The sequence below is a fragment of the Thunnus albacares genome, chromosome 12, assembly GCF_914725855.1.
Source record: "Thunnus albacares chromosome 12, fThuAlb1.1, whole genome shotgun sequence".
Classification (NCBI taxonomy): domain Eukaryota; kingdom Metazoa; phylum Chordata; class Actinopteri; order Scombriformes; family Scombridae; genus Thunnus; species Thunnus albacares.
This window is the reverse complement of record NC_058117.1, coordinates 23,350,910-23,363,747: the sequence shown is the minus strand read 5'-3', so window position 1 is coordinate 23,363,747 and position 12,838 is coordinate 23,350,910. Positions and strand designations below refer to the sequence as shown.

The window sequence follows — 12,838 nt, the reverse complement described above, 5'->3', positions numbered from 1 at the left end:
TAAATACCATGGATTATTATGTTAAATAGCTCTCTTAAATCATGGCAAAATAAACATAAACTACAACTGAACTACAGTAAATATACAATACAGTAATATATGTACAGGCCCAAAACCAAAACATTTAAATGAAGCGTTACTTGCTAGAAACAGTGTGATGTTTGCTGCTGCCGTGTTCAGCAGTGAGTTTTTAAAGCGCTGTCACCAGGCAGCCGGAGACTAAAGTGAAAGTCCATTATGCTGGCCTGAGCGGCTCAAAATATGGAAACTATTGATTGGATCCTCTGCACTGCTAATTAAAGAAGCTCCACTATTTGTAAAAAGTCAACCCAATTATCAAATGAGCACATGAGGCTGGGCGCTGTTGGTTGGTGTGAAGGTTGCCTGTCTGTTGGAGTCTGTGGGACTTTTTTTTTTTTTCCCCAGTTGCAAGTTTTCACTTTCTTTTCACATGTTCTCAAGTGACTCTTGGGTTTTTTGAACGTGTCTTGTCTCATGCATACAGTTTATTTTGGCACAAATTACAATGTTTCAATGAAATCAAAATCATCTCTGCTTTGCTTGTTTGCTCGTTTCTTTGCGAGTTCTTGTTTGTAGCTTTATTTGTTTTTAGGCTTTGTTTGTTTATTTGTTTGTTGTGGCTCTCTGAAAGCGACCTAAGAGCTTGTATCAGTGCTCTGGTTCAGGATGAAGCCCCTGTAGAGCTGGGTGACCCATGTCCCCGAGCCCCAGTATGAAGTGTTTTAATGCCCCCGCCTCTCCACTACCACCACCACCACCACCACCACCACCATCATCTTCCCTCTACCCCCTTTCTGCTCAATGGGCAGCAACATGTGACCTGGACCACGTGGGGCTGAGGCCTGAGGCCCCCCAGCATCAACTGTCCCTCAACATATTGGTGTGTGTGTGTGTGTGTGTGTGTGTGTGTGTGTGTGTGTGTGTATGGGGGTGAGGTTCTGGCTGTGTGTATTCATGCTTGTGTCTGTGTTTTATGGAAAGATGAGGCCAACAAACACAGAAAGACCAGGCCAAGTCAAGTGATACTGTCCACAACAAAGCCTATACATAGCAACACAGACTGGCCCGCAAGATGAGTACAATGTGTTTTGGCTAAATACAGAGACAACCCAGCCCTGCAGACAGAAAGAGAGGGACTGTAATAGACAAAATAGTAGTGGATTTTTTTTTATAATTCAACCATCCGATGAAGAAGAAACCATATGAACAGTCATGAAATGAAAGTAAAAATGTCTCTTGATGTGGGGTAAACAAGAAACTACCACTGGATGTATGTGGTTTGACAGTTCACAGACTGTGAACAGACTCCGAACAGAAAAAAAAACAAAGCACAAAAAGTGGAAACAAAATCATAACAAATTATAAATCATAATTTTTATATCTGTATGCTGCGGACACATTAATAACCGAGTGGAAAAACCGGCGGCCTGTTATCCCTCAAATCCACAAATTTGCATAGAATGACCACATCCATAAAGATCTCTGATGCCAGTAGGGAGGAAATTGAAGAAACCAACACAAACCACAGATTTCCCTGGACATGAAACCCAGCTCGTCTATTTGTAGCACTCGACCAGAACAGCTGTAGTCACTGAAAACTGCACCTAAACCTTTTGATAAGGCATTATCTGGACGGCCACTCCATAATCAATGTTATCTTTTTTGCCGTTTTTTTTTTTTTTTTTTTCCTGGATCCAGGACCCTTGTTCTTTTTTCTTGCTGGGTACGAGGACTATATTTGGCTCTCCAGTGCTCTACCAATAGTACTTCTGTCACATGGCAGTCACAAAGCGCTCAGTAATTATAACCTAGCTAGGTTTCTGCAAGGAAGGCTGACTAAAAATACTCCTGCATTGTTGCAGTGATGGGGCAAAAGCTGGAGATTGGTTTTGCTTATGTTTTTGTGTGTGTTTGTGTCTGTGTGAGTGATTTTTTTCACAGATACAGTCTGATGGGTTTGCAGGTTTGTGTCTTGGTTCCAGTGAAGCACTACCTTTTTAAATAGATCATTTTATTTATCCATGCTGCTGAGTTGATGTCAGATTAGTGTATTTGTCTTTATGTAAAGATGATGTGTATAGTATCTATTATACAGTAGTGCTTGAAACATATAGTGATGAGAAACAGTTTTAGTTTTTTGAAGCACAAATACCAAATATTTCCTATTTTCAACAAGACAATCATGAGAATCTGCTGATTTATTTTTGTCTTGCGTGATGATTGGCTGAATATCTTAATAGGTTTTATATACAGGTTTAGATATAGGGGAGGTTAAAGCTGATACAACAAGCTATTTGATGACATCACATTGGGTCTTAGGAATCTGCGGTGGACATTTTTTACTACTTTTTGACATTTTATAGATCAAACAATTAACAGAGAAGAACACATTAGTTGCAGCCCTCATTCAATAACACTGAACATACATTTTAAATGCATTTCCTGCTTCAGAAAACATTTAAAAAGCCTTGTTGTGAATGTTTGGGAAACCTGCGTTGTTAACATGGGCTGCCGGTCTCGGTCGCTACGCTGTAGAGCGCCACCAACTGTTGTTATGCGTTACTGCCCTCTATCGCCAGCATAATGCGCTTGTGGCACACAAACATGTCTTCATGAGATGCAAAAAATACGACCACGCGTTCATCAAAACAAGTGGTCTTCAATGTTCACGTTTAGGCGTCTCCAGAGAGGTCAAAGTTCAAGACAGGGTTAAATTGTAAGAAGTTCATCATCTCTGACTTGCTGTCTGGCCAAAAAGTAACAACTGTTCAAAGGTCAGGTGGGTTGTAAGTTAAAGACGAAGTCTGGACTCCTCCTCTTCTGGCCAGAAAAGAATTGTGGGAATTTTACATTCTGGATTAGACCTCTGGACCAGACTGATCACCCCATGGAGATGACTTGGCCCGCATACCTTATCTGGTTAATAAGTACAGAGTGGAGTGTGCACTAAAATAATAAATAAGCTATTTTTAGGTGTCATTTTAATCTGTGGTAACATGTGATGGGCGTTTGTCATCTTTTTTTCCCTACATTTTAAAAGCTGAACATTTAATTAATCCATAAAATGATCAATCATTAGTGTAATAATGATTTGTATACCTAATCAGTACATATAAGTTTCGATATCAAACCGGCTGATTTGACCGACGTTTATTTCATATCAATATTTTCTCGAAAGCATCAAATTTGGTTGTGAAAATAGATTTTAACAGCTCCCTCCCCGTCCTCCATACTGTATGTGTTATGTCTGGTCTACTGTATGAACTTTGTGTGAGAAAGTCGAGTGCTCTTTCAGAAATAGCCTCACTTCTCCTTTTGTGTGGACTGTGTGAGGCAGAAATAAAGTCGGTGTGATGAAAACATTGTTGTCAGAGCACATGAGCGGTGTCTCTGTTATCTAATGCTTCATAATGGAGCATTCATTCTGTTATTTAAGTCCAGATGGGTGTGTTAGATGTGCTACTTTCTTTTTTTTGGGGGGAGGGCTGGGCTGTATTGAAAATTAACTAGCAAGCCATCTCTGGCTGAAACTATACAGCAACCTGAACCCTGACTACTAATCTTATGTGCATCAGGTTTCTTGTGTTCTGCAGCCATGTCGACTGTCTTGTGACATCCTGAAGCCACAGACAGTTTGGGTGAAAAATGAACGATGGTTAGATACAGTAGCCTCATCTGTGTCCTGTATAGCTGTACTCTTCTCCTTAAGAAATACCTGATGCACCTTTTAGCTCCTCTAATTACTTGCTTTAATATTTCCTTATAGAAAATGTATGTTGTACTATTCTCTCCTCGTATTGGACTATGCTGAGCCTGATTTTCATTTAAATATTAAGAAGGGTAACAAACTTCTGTATTTTTTGCCGCCTTTATATGACTTTTAAGGGTATTTAGGTCCTTTTTTGAGAGTAACACATTTGCATTTCGTGCTGGCAAACATATTTGTACCACTACTATTTTCAAGGGCATTTTTGCTTTGGGCCTCTGTTAATTTCTAACCCTGGTTGTGGTCCACTGTTGCTCTCGTGGTAACTGAAAGCTAAATGCCCTAAAACATACTGAAGAGGCCTATTGAATGTTATAAATTCATATTTGGCCATCTGTAAAGCATTTTATTGACGTATGCTTAATGTGAACAATCGCATCAAAAACCTTTTCAAAGGGTTATTTCCATAGAAGACCAGTAATGCATCTTTTTGTTTAGTTTATATGCATTCTGGTTCTAAAACTGGCAGTGTTAGTCTTTTAACTGTACCATCCAGGGGCCTGTGTGACCGTGTGTCCCCAGCCTCGGTGTCCTGAGCCTGCCTGCTGTGCTGCAGAGAGGCCCAGCTGCTACTGCTGCTGCTGCTGCTGCTGCTGCTGCTACCGCTGCACATGCTCTCAGTAGTGAAGAGACGGCAACAGCAAGCTGTCTAACCTCCACAATAACCGCCTTATGTAATCACTCTGGCTAGAGACAGACCAAAATAGCCCAGACTGAGCAGCCCTGCCCTCTTGTGGCGATCAGCCGCCTCAGCACCGGCCTACAGTACAGAGCCTCTACAGGGAGTCAGACATGGCGGCCGCCACTTGCAGCATTCACTGTAGCTCACATGAACGTCTAAATGTCGAACGGGCGCTGCACATGAGATGGTTTTAATGCATGATGGAGGCCACATGTGATCAGATTTGAAGGTTTGTGTTGTATTTGCAGTGAATGGATGTGTTTGTTTTCAGATTGGTGTATTGTGAAAGTGGATTTTGGTTTGTGAGAGATGAACCAAGGCTCACTGTTTATCAGTCGGTTTGTCTGTTGTTGATTCAGTTTGTCTGGCTTATAAAATTGTTTATAGAAATCAGTATTTACGGAGACAAATCTCATTAATTCCTTAGTTTTCATATGTGATGACATTGAATTGTTTCTTGTTGTTGAATCTGAATAACTTCAGTGTTCCTGATAAACGGATGAAGTTTAATGCAAAATCTAAATCTGTTGTGTTTCTGTCTTCGCAGTTTCCTGGACAGAATTGACTCTGTAAGACAGAGCGACTACACACCAACGGACCAGGTCAGTCCTCCTGTTAATGTGTTTAGAAAGTTTGTAAATCACCTCTTAAAATCTTGATCGTTTTTTTCTGATCTGGATTCTTCTGTTTCTGTGTTGTTGTTTTTTTCAGGATCTGCTACGCTGCCGAGTGTTAACTTCAGGGATTTTCGAGACGAGGTTCCAAGTAGACAAAGTGAACTTTCAGTAAGTCTCGGCTTTCACTCAGTCATAGACACATGATGCCGACGCCGCCATCCGTGCTAATAATTCTCAGAAATGAAATCAAATCACTGTTAATTTCTCGTTACACCGACTCTTTGGTAACCAACTTGCACGTTAGCAACTGAAAAAAAATACATCCTCTAACCTAGAAGAGGCTCTGCAGACACTACTCAGAGCTGAAAAATATACCTACTCACCCTCTTTTATATGTTTTGGGGGGAAAGAACATAAAATAATATTTGTATTTACAGATGACTAAGTGTCATTATAGTAATCTAATAAAAAGATGCTGCAATTGAACATCAATCAGAGCCAATTTAGCAAAGGGCAGTGAGGCCAGAATGGATTTTTGGTGACTAAACTGTAAAACTGTCTTGCGTGATGCTATTTTTATTTTACTTTATTTTTTATTATTTTACTCTTAGTTCATTTTTTGATTTGTTTTCTGAAATGTAAATAAAGTGTTATTTCTATTTTATATCACTGAAATTGAATATAATTTTCAGAGTTAGTTAATTATTAATTAATTAAATCTATTGTTAGCTTTAGTTACGGCACAAAGACCGATTTTATTATAACAGGCTACATGCAAGGATAATACAAATGTGTGAGAATTTTTTAGTGTGGTTAAAAACTCCCAGACTCCCCCACTTCTATGCCCACTTCTTGCATCACTATCGTACCAATAATCCCAGTTAAGAATGCCCTCTTGGGTGTAATTGCTATATTTGGGCTTGTGTTAAGAGCCTCAAATGTCATAAAGTTCGTAAACCCCTTAAACGTGTCCTCGAACAAAACACCGAATCCCGCAAACCTGCTCGGCGGCGGGAAGCTGACGCGTAAATGAACGTCAGCTAAATGCCTAAAATGTAAAATTAATCCTCTGCGGTGAACCGTTGTGACTCGTCTGAGCCAGCTGAAAAGTTATTGACCATTGGTTGCAGTTATAAGAGCAGCCAATAAAGGTTAGAGTAAATGTTTTGTAACTGCTTTGATGATGTCAGATGAGATGACCCACTTCTGCAAAAATCGCAGACACAACAGACTTATTCTACCATCTGAAATGGGTCTTTGTATCAAATTATATCATCCTGAATGATTGATAAAAAAAGCTCTGGGACATGACTTCCCTTTGGGTGTGCGTTTTTCATCATTTAGCTTTGATGACTTCCAAACATCCAAGCAGGGTCAGACAGGGTACTGCGTGGGTGCTGTTATACATATTATTTATTATTTCCAGGTTTGAGACTTTTATTTCACCAAGACAGACCTGAAACCAGGAGCAGATTGAGCTCAAAAATAGAAAAAAAAACCAATCAGATGTGACAATTTTCTTTTGAATAATCGTTAAAAATAAAACCAGCTTGTTTTAGGCCAACTCCAGTACAATATGTACCTGACGTCCTCAGTCCCCCGTCCCACCAGAGATGTGAACTCTTTGACCACAAGAGGGCAGCGGTGAGTGTGTTGTTGTGTCTCAGCCTGACCCAGTATTTTGTCTCCTCCACAGCATGTTTGATGTTGGAGGCCAGAGAGATGAAAGGAGAAAATGGATCCAGTGCTTTAACGGTGAGACTTTCAGCCTTTTTTTTTGTTCTTGTTTTCCTTCAAATAGCCACGTCGTACGTCCTCAAACCAGAAACACGTTCTCCTCCTGTCACATCTCGTCCGTCTCCGGTGTCACCTCCTTTTTTTTTTTTTTTTTTTTTTCTGGCTTATTTGCTACACAAATGTGTGATGTCAGAGAGCTGCTCTGATTTCAGTTTCCCTCTGCTCTCCCTCCAGACGTCACTGCTATCATCTTCGTGGTGGCCAGCAGCAGCTACAACATGGTAATAAGGGAAGACAATAACACCAACAGGCTACGGGAAGCCCTGGACCTCTTCCGCAGTATTTGGAACAACAGGTGTGTCTGAAAGTTTGAATAAAGTTTGAGCCGAGTAGTTTATTTTAGGTCCTTGAGGTCATTCATACTTTGTTTTATTGTTTATTGTCTGCGAAGAAACATCCAGGTGGTTTGATGTCTGCAGAATGTTGAATCCGAATCACTGGTCTGGTGTTTCGATTGAAGGTTTTAATTCAAACTGATTAACACGCCGGCCCGGTGGTTTCAAGTCATCCTTCTCTAGACACGTCCTGACATTAAAATGAATAATAATTATTTAGAGAAGTACAATGCTAATTCTGTAAACCTAATTTGAGGCTTCAGCCGTCCAAATGAGTCAAATCTTCTCATATCTCTCAACGTTACGGCCTTTTTAGTGCCAAATTCCCTCCACTCAATCAGACGAACTTGACTGTGATTTTGTCCCCCGTCACTTAATTTATAATCACAGTCGGATCTTCTAATGTTCAGTATGTACAGGAGGAATGATGACAGCGAGCAAAACCTGTTTCAACGTTCATATGGACGCCCGACTGTTGTTTTAAGACTTGAATATTTGTGAGCCCGTCCTTTAAATACATCAGTTGGATTCTATTTTCAACAGGCCATATCATAAGATTTAAAACAGTCTTACTTTATCTTTTCAGCTCCATCTGCATTATAAACTTTACTGAAGTTAGAAGGAGCAGTTCTTTCAGCCATTGTACTGAACTTATTCATCTCAATGAATGAAAAAAACGTCCACCTGCGAACAAGCTGTGCAACATAATTTCTGTGTTTTTAATCCAAACACTTGCACGGTTACCCTTTCATCGCTCTCCTCCTGTATTTATACACATCTAAACACCGACAGAGCTTTTTTCTCGGGGTGAAGTCATACTGTGGACGACTGTACGCGGTGCCGATGCTGTTTCCTTAATGTCGTTTGCTGTTTTTTGCGGATTTGTTTTTCAGATGGTTACGTACTATATCGGTCATATTATTCCTGAACAAGCAGGACATGCTGGCTGAGAAAGTATTAGCTGGAAAATCCAAAATTGAAGACTACTTCCCCGAATATGCTCGCTACACCATACCAAATGAAGGTTTGTGTGCCACTGAGATACACATTTATTAAAAACACTTATTACCTTTTTTATGTAAGCTCGTTTTAACTGTGTCTCTGTTGTTCTTTTAGCAACTCCTGAACCTGGTGAAGACCCAAGAGTGACGAGAGCGAAGTTCTTCATCCGAGATGAGTTTCTTGTAAGTAATATCGCCGTATATTCGGACCGTTTGAAGTAAGCTGAAGTTAATCAGTGTCCAAACATGATTAGCTTCGTCCTGTTAATTCATAACTTAAGTTTATTTTACTCAGCGCTGCTGGATTCAAGCCAAATACAAATAACAGCTTTCATGTGTGAACTTGATAAAACACTTCTGCTAATGCTGCACTTCTCATGAGGAGAAGTTTTCTGCCAACGAGCTGCAGAGCAACAACCAGACATGTTGCTGCTTTATAACGAAGAATCACACACAGTCACGTTGACTCAAGGCCCACTTTCAACCACATCTCACAGTCGTCCTCAGCAGATAGAGGAGATATAGAGTTGTTTGCTTTACATTCATGTTACATACATCAAATCACATGTTTATATTTATGCTATTAGTAGTTTTAACAGTGTAACATGAAGCATTTCATTGAGAAATGTTACTTCTTTATTTTTACAGCAAACTGGTGTTCTGTCCTGTAACAAATTGCACAATTTCCTGATGTTTTACTTCCATTGTAGAGCTGTAATGACACGTATCATTTGCCTTAACAGTATTAAACACTGGTCTAATTTTGTTTAGTATAATGTATGTGTTTAAGGCTGGATAAAGAGGACCAAACATGTTTCAGTTGCCTGAAACATGTTTGCTACTTGACGCTTTTGTGGTCAAAGTTCAGCATTATTAGCTTTAGAAACTGTAAATCTGACAGACAGCAAATGGAGTATTGGCTGCTGTGAGATTCTTAAAATTTCTGTAGTCAAAGTGACGCTTTTTATCTTTTCCCACTTGGTTTGAAAACCAGAGGTGTTAAAGGTTGACTAAGTCCTCAAACCAATCAAAGCTAAACTTACAGGAACTGGAACTAGTTGAAGCAACATTCAGTGTTTTTCTCACTGTCAACAAATGCAATGAAAAGACTAAAACTAACAACGAATTGATCTTCTTAACAAGTGTTGCTGTGTAGCCAAACCCTGATATCCTGCACAGTAGCTAAAACACGTCAGCGAGCCGCACTGTTGCGCCTTCATCACCGCAAACACGACTGCTGTGGTTTATTTTGAGACTGTCTCATACAACCCATCCTCCTGCCAGAAATACTCACCAAAACGTGTGTTTGTCCGCAGCTGTAAAAAGTCCCTGACAAATGTGCTATTTACTGCAACGTTTAATAAAAACCACAGTGACCAGCTGTTTCAGGAAATTACTGAGCCCCTTTTTTAAAAATGAAACTATAGATGTGACCATTTAAAAAAAGAAAAAGAAAAAACTTGTCTTGAGTAAGTAACCTGTAGGCTCGGTGAGGTTACTACCAGACAGGGAAGGGAAGGAGGAAAGTATTGAGAGGTGGACTAACACATGGTTGATTTAGTCTAATAAGAAAAATAAAGACTAACACCAGTCTTATGCTTGAGGGGACGTATCATACTCATTTCCAGGTTGATAGTTTATTTCTGGGACTCTACTGAAACATCTATGCATGATTTACAGTTCAAAAAACTTATTATTTATCTTATACTGACCCCTTCATGCAGAAACAGGCTGTTTTAGCCCTGACTTTTGACTTGCAGGCACCAATTTACATACATTCACCTCAAGTTTTGAAACTTTGACCATGTTTAACGTAGACATCCGACATCATAACAGTATAAAAATAACAGAAAATCATAAAAAGCATAATATGTCCCCTTTAAATTTCATTATAAAACGTTACTGATCCCAGAAGGTCAAAGGTCAGGGTGACAGCAGCATTTTTGAAGATGGTAGGAATTCTTGAACCCGGAGTTTGAACCCGTGTCATCTGTTGGTATCAAAGATGAAGTGAGACCCCTCCTGACGTGTGTTTCCCGTCTCTTCTCCCCCCCTCCCCCCCCCCCCCTCAGCGGATCAGCACTGCGAGCGGCGACGGCAGACACTACTGCTACCCCCACTTCACCTGCGCCGTGGACACAGAGAACATCCGGCGGGTGTTCAACGACTGCCGGGACATCATCCAGAGAATGCACCTGCGGCAGTACGAACTCTTGTGATGGGACCGCCTCCGTCAGCCTTCTGTGTTTTCTCCACCATTCTGCATCCTTGACGAACCCTTCCTCTTCCTCCTCCTCCTCCTCCTCCTCCTCCACCACCTCCTACTCCTCCCCTGAACCTCCACCCACCCACCTCCTCCTCCTCCTCCTCCCCCCAAAGAAACCCTCAACAACCCCTGACCACCCCTCCTGTCGAGGACTATGAAGTACTACTGAAGTGTGTCAAATCCTCTTCCTCTTCTTAACTTCTTAGCTTTTTGTACGTTTTTTTTTTTTTTTTTTTTTTTCTCTGAGACCGATTCATCCCCATTTCACCGATGTAAAAGGAAGGTTGGGGAACAAAGTTGTTGCGTGCCGCTTTTTTTTTTTTTTTTTTTTTTTTTTTTTTTTTTAATCCTTCCTTTTGAATGCCTTGATTTTTGTCATTCCACTAAGCCTTGGGCTACCTCCTTTTTTTTTTTTTTTTGCCCCTTGTGTCCTTCTGTTTTTCGGCTTTGTCATTGGACCTGGACTGGTGGGTGTGGATACATGAAACACACCTGCAGGACCTCAGTGTAGAGGCAGAGAGAGAGAGTGTGTGTGTGTGTGTGTGTGTGTGTGTGTGTGTGTGTGTGTGTGTGAGAGAGAGATAAGAAGGAGGAATGCCATGTGAGCAAGCGTATGTGTGTGTGTGTGTGTGTGTGTGTGTTTATGTTTGTGTCACCTGCCGGCCGAAGCTGGCATCACCACCATGACCTTTGCCCCCCTGCTCCCCCCCTCCCCTCCCACACACCCCTCCCCTCTTCCCTTCCTTTTTTTTTTTTTGTTTTTGGTTTTTTTTTTTTGCCCCGTCACCCCTCCAACTTTAACAGTTCCTCTGCTCCTCCTCCTCTCCGCGCGGAAGACGATTGGACGACGGAGAGAGGAGACACGAGAGGACGGAGGGGAACCGAGTGGATGAAGAGATAAATGCACTTTGCATCAGGTTCCTTAATAACTTTTTTCTTTTTTTTTTCTTTTTTTTTTTCTTTTTTTTTTTTTTTTGGTTGTTGTTGTTGTTGTTGTTTTTTCTCCAGAGGAAGCATACACACAATGTAGCATCACAATATTTATTACCCTGTCACGATGTTAGCTTGCCGAGCTGCAGGGTGGACCGAGCAGCAGCAGCAGCAGCAGCAGCAGCAGCCGAGAGACATGTGGAGCGGAGAAAAAAAAAAAAAACAAGAGAAGGGAGGGGCGGGAAAAACAAAATCGACGACATGAAGAAGGATTTCAATGAAGGAAAAGGGACTGAGCTCTCTGCACCTTAGCCCTGCCTCCACGGACTCGGACCTGCCTCCTTTTTTTTTTTTCCACACAAACCATCCTTTTAGCTTAGAGATACTGATGGGAGGGGAGGGTGGGGGGGGAGGGACGGGAGAGAAAAATGTATTGTTCTCCTTTTTTTTTTTTGATTTCAGTTTTGTTTTGTTTTTTTTTTGGTTTTGTTTTTTTGTTAACTTGTACACTGTGCAAGGTTGAATTATCCTGTACAGACTGTAAAATGTAATATTATTTTGTACAACTTAATTGAAAGAAAAACAAATCTACTTGTAGATCTTTGTGCCTTGATTATGGCTGTACCTGTAAATGAGCTCAGATGTAAGTATGTTTTCGACTGCGCTGTACAGCTTGATGTCAAACTCTATCGGCAGCGGAAGACTGCGGGTAGGGGACTTTCTCTGTAGAGTTTAGTTTTTTCTGGTTTATAAAAAAAAAAAGGAAATGCTGTTTAGTAAAAAATAAAAAATAGGGAAAAAATCCTAAAAACCTGTATACATTATGCAAATTAACCACTTACCTGCAGTGAAGACCAGATGTTGCAGCGCCATGCCTTTTTTTTTCTTTTCTTTTTTTTTTTTGTTTCCTTTTTCCTCTTTTTTTTTTTGTTTTTTTTTTCTTCTTTTTTTTTTGAATTTCACAGCTTTAAACAAACATTGGAAATCCATTGAAAGTGTCCAAATTGCAACCTGGTGTTGTTTTAATAGGAACCAACGTTTTTTCGATATGAAGTGTGTCTGAGATCTGTACTGATGTGCGTGCCTGTGCGCATGTGTACATAAGACAAACATAGACTCACAGACGCATTGTGTGTGCGTGCGTACGTGTGAGGGCGAGTGTGCGTTGTGTGTAAAATTTTATAAATGTATGTACATGTAAATTTATAGGTCTATATAAATATATATGTACAATTATACATGTTTAATTATGTGTGTGCCTAGGTGTACATACCTATGTATGTATACGGTAAATATGTATACATACACACATAGGAAAGCATGTTTAGAATGGAGATGAATAAATGAGAGCGTGCAATATTAGTAATTCTTTGGTCCTTTGGAGCCATACCCAATGGCACAGGCACTATGAATGTGTGAGCAG

General features: G+C 40.4%; 1 protein-coding gene across 2 annotated transcripts in view; it reads left to right on the top strand.

Annotated features, from left to right (window-relative positions):
- Window positions 1-11,838, top strand: part of gnal (guanine nucleotide binding protein (G protein), alpha activating activity polypeptide, olfactory type) — a 45,626-nt gene extending 33,788 nt beyond the window's left edge. Inside the window, exons 6-12 of one of the 2 annotated variants that reach the window (XM_044368280.1) lie at window positions 5,017-5,071; window positions 5,181-5,254; window positions 6,783-6,841; window positions 7,058-7,178; window positions 8,112-8,242; window positions 8,335-8,402; window positions 10,292-11,838. In XM_044368280.1, coding sequence (XP_044224215.1) covers window positions 5,017-5,071; window positions 5,181-5,254; window positions 6,783-6,841; window positions 7,058-7,178; window positions 8,112-8,242; window positions 8,335-8,402; window positions 10,292-10,438 — 655 coding nt within the window. In that variant the 3' untranslated portion in view covers window positions 10,439-11,838. The remainder of the gene's footprint in view (window positions 1-5,016; window positions 5,072-5,180; window positions 5,255-6,782; window positions 6,842-7,057; window positions 7,179-8,111; window positions 8,243-8,334; window positions 8,403-10,291) is intronic. The other variant, XM_044368281.1, reaches the window with a different exon arrangement.
- Window positions 11,839-12,838: the final 1,000 nt, after the last annotated feature.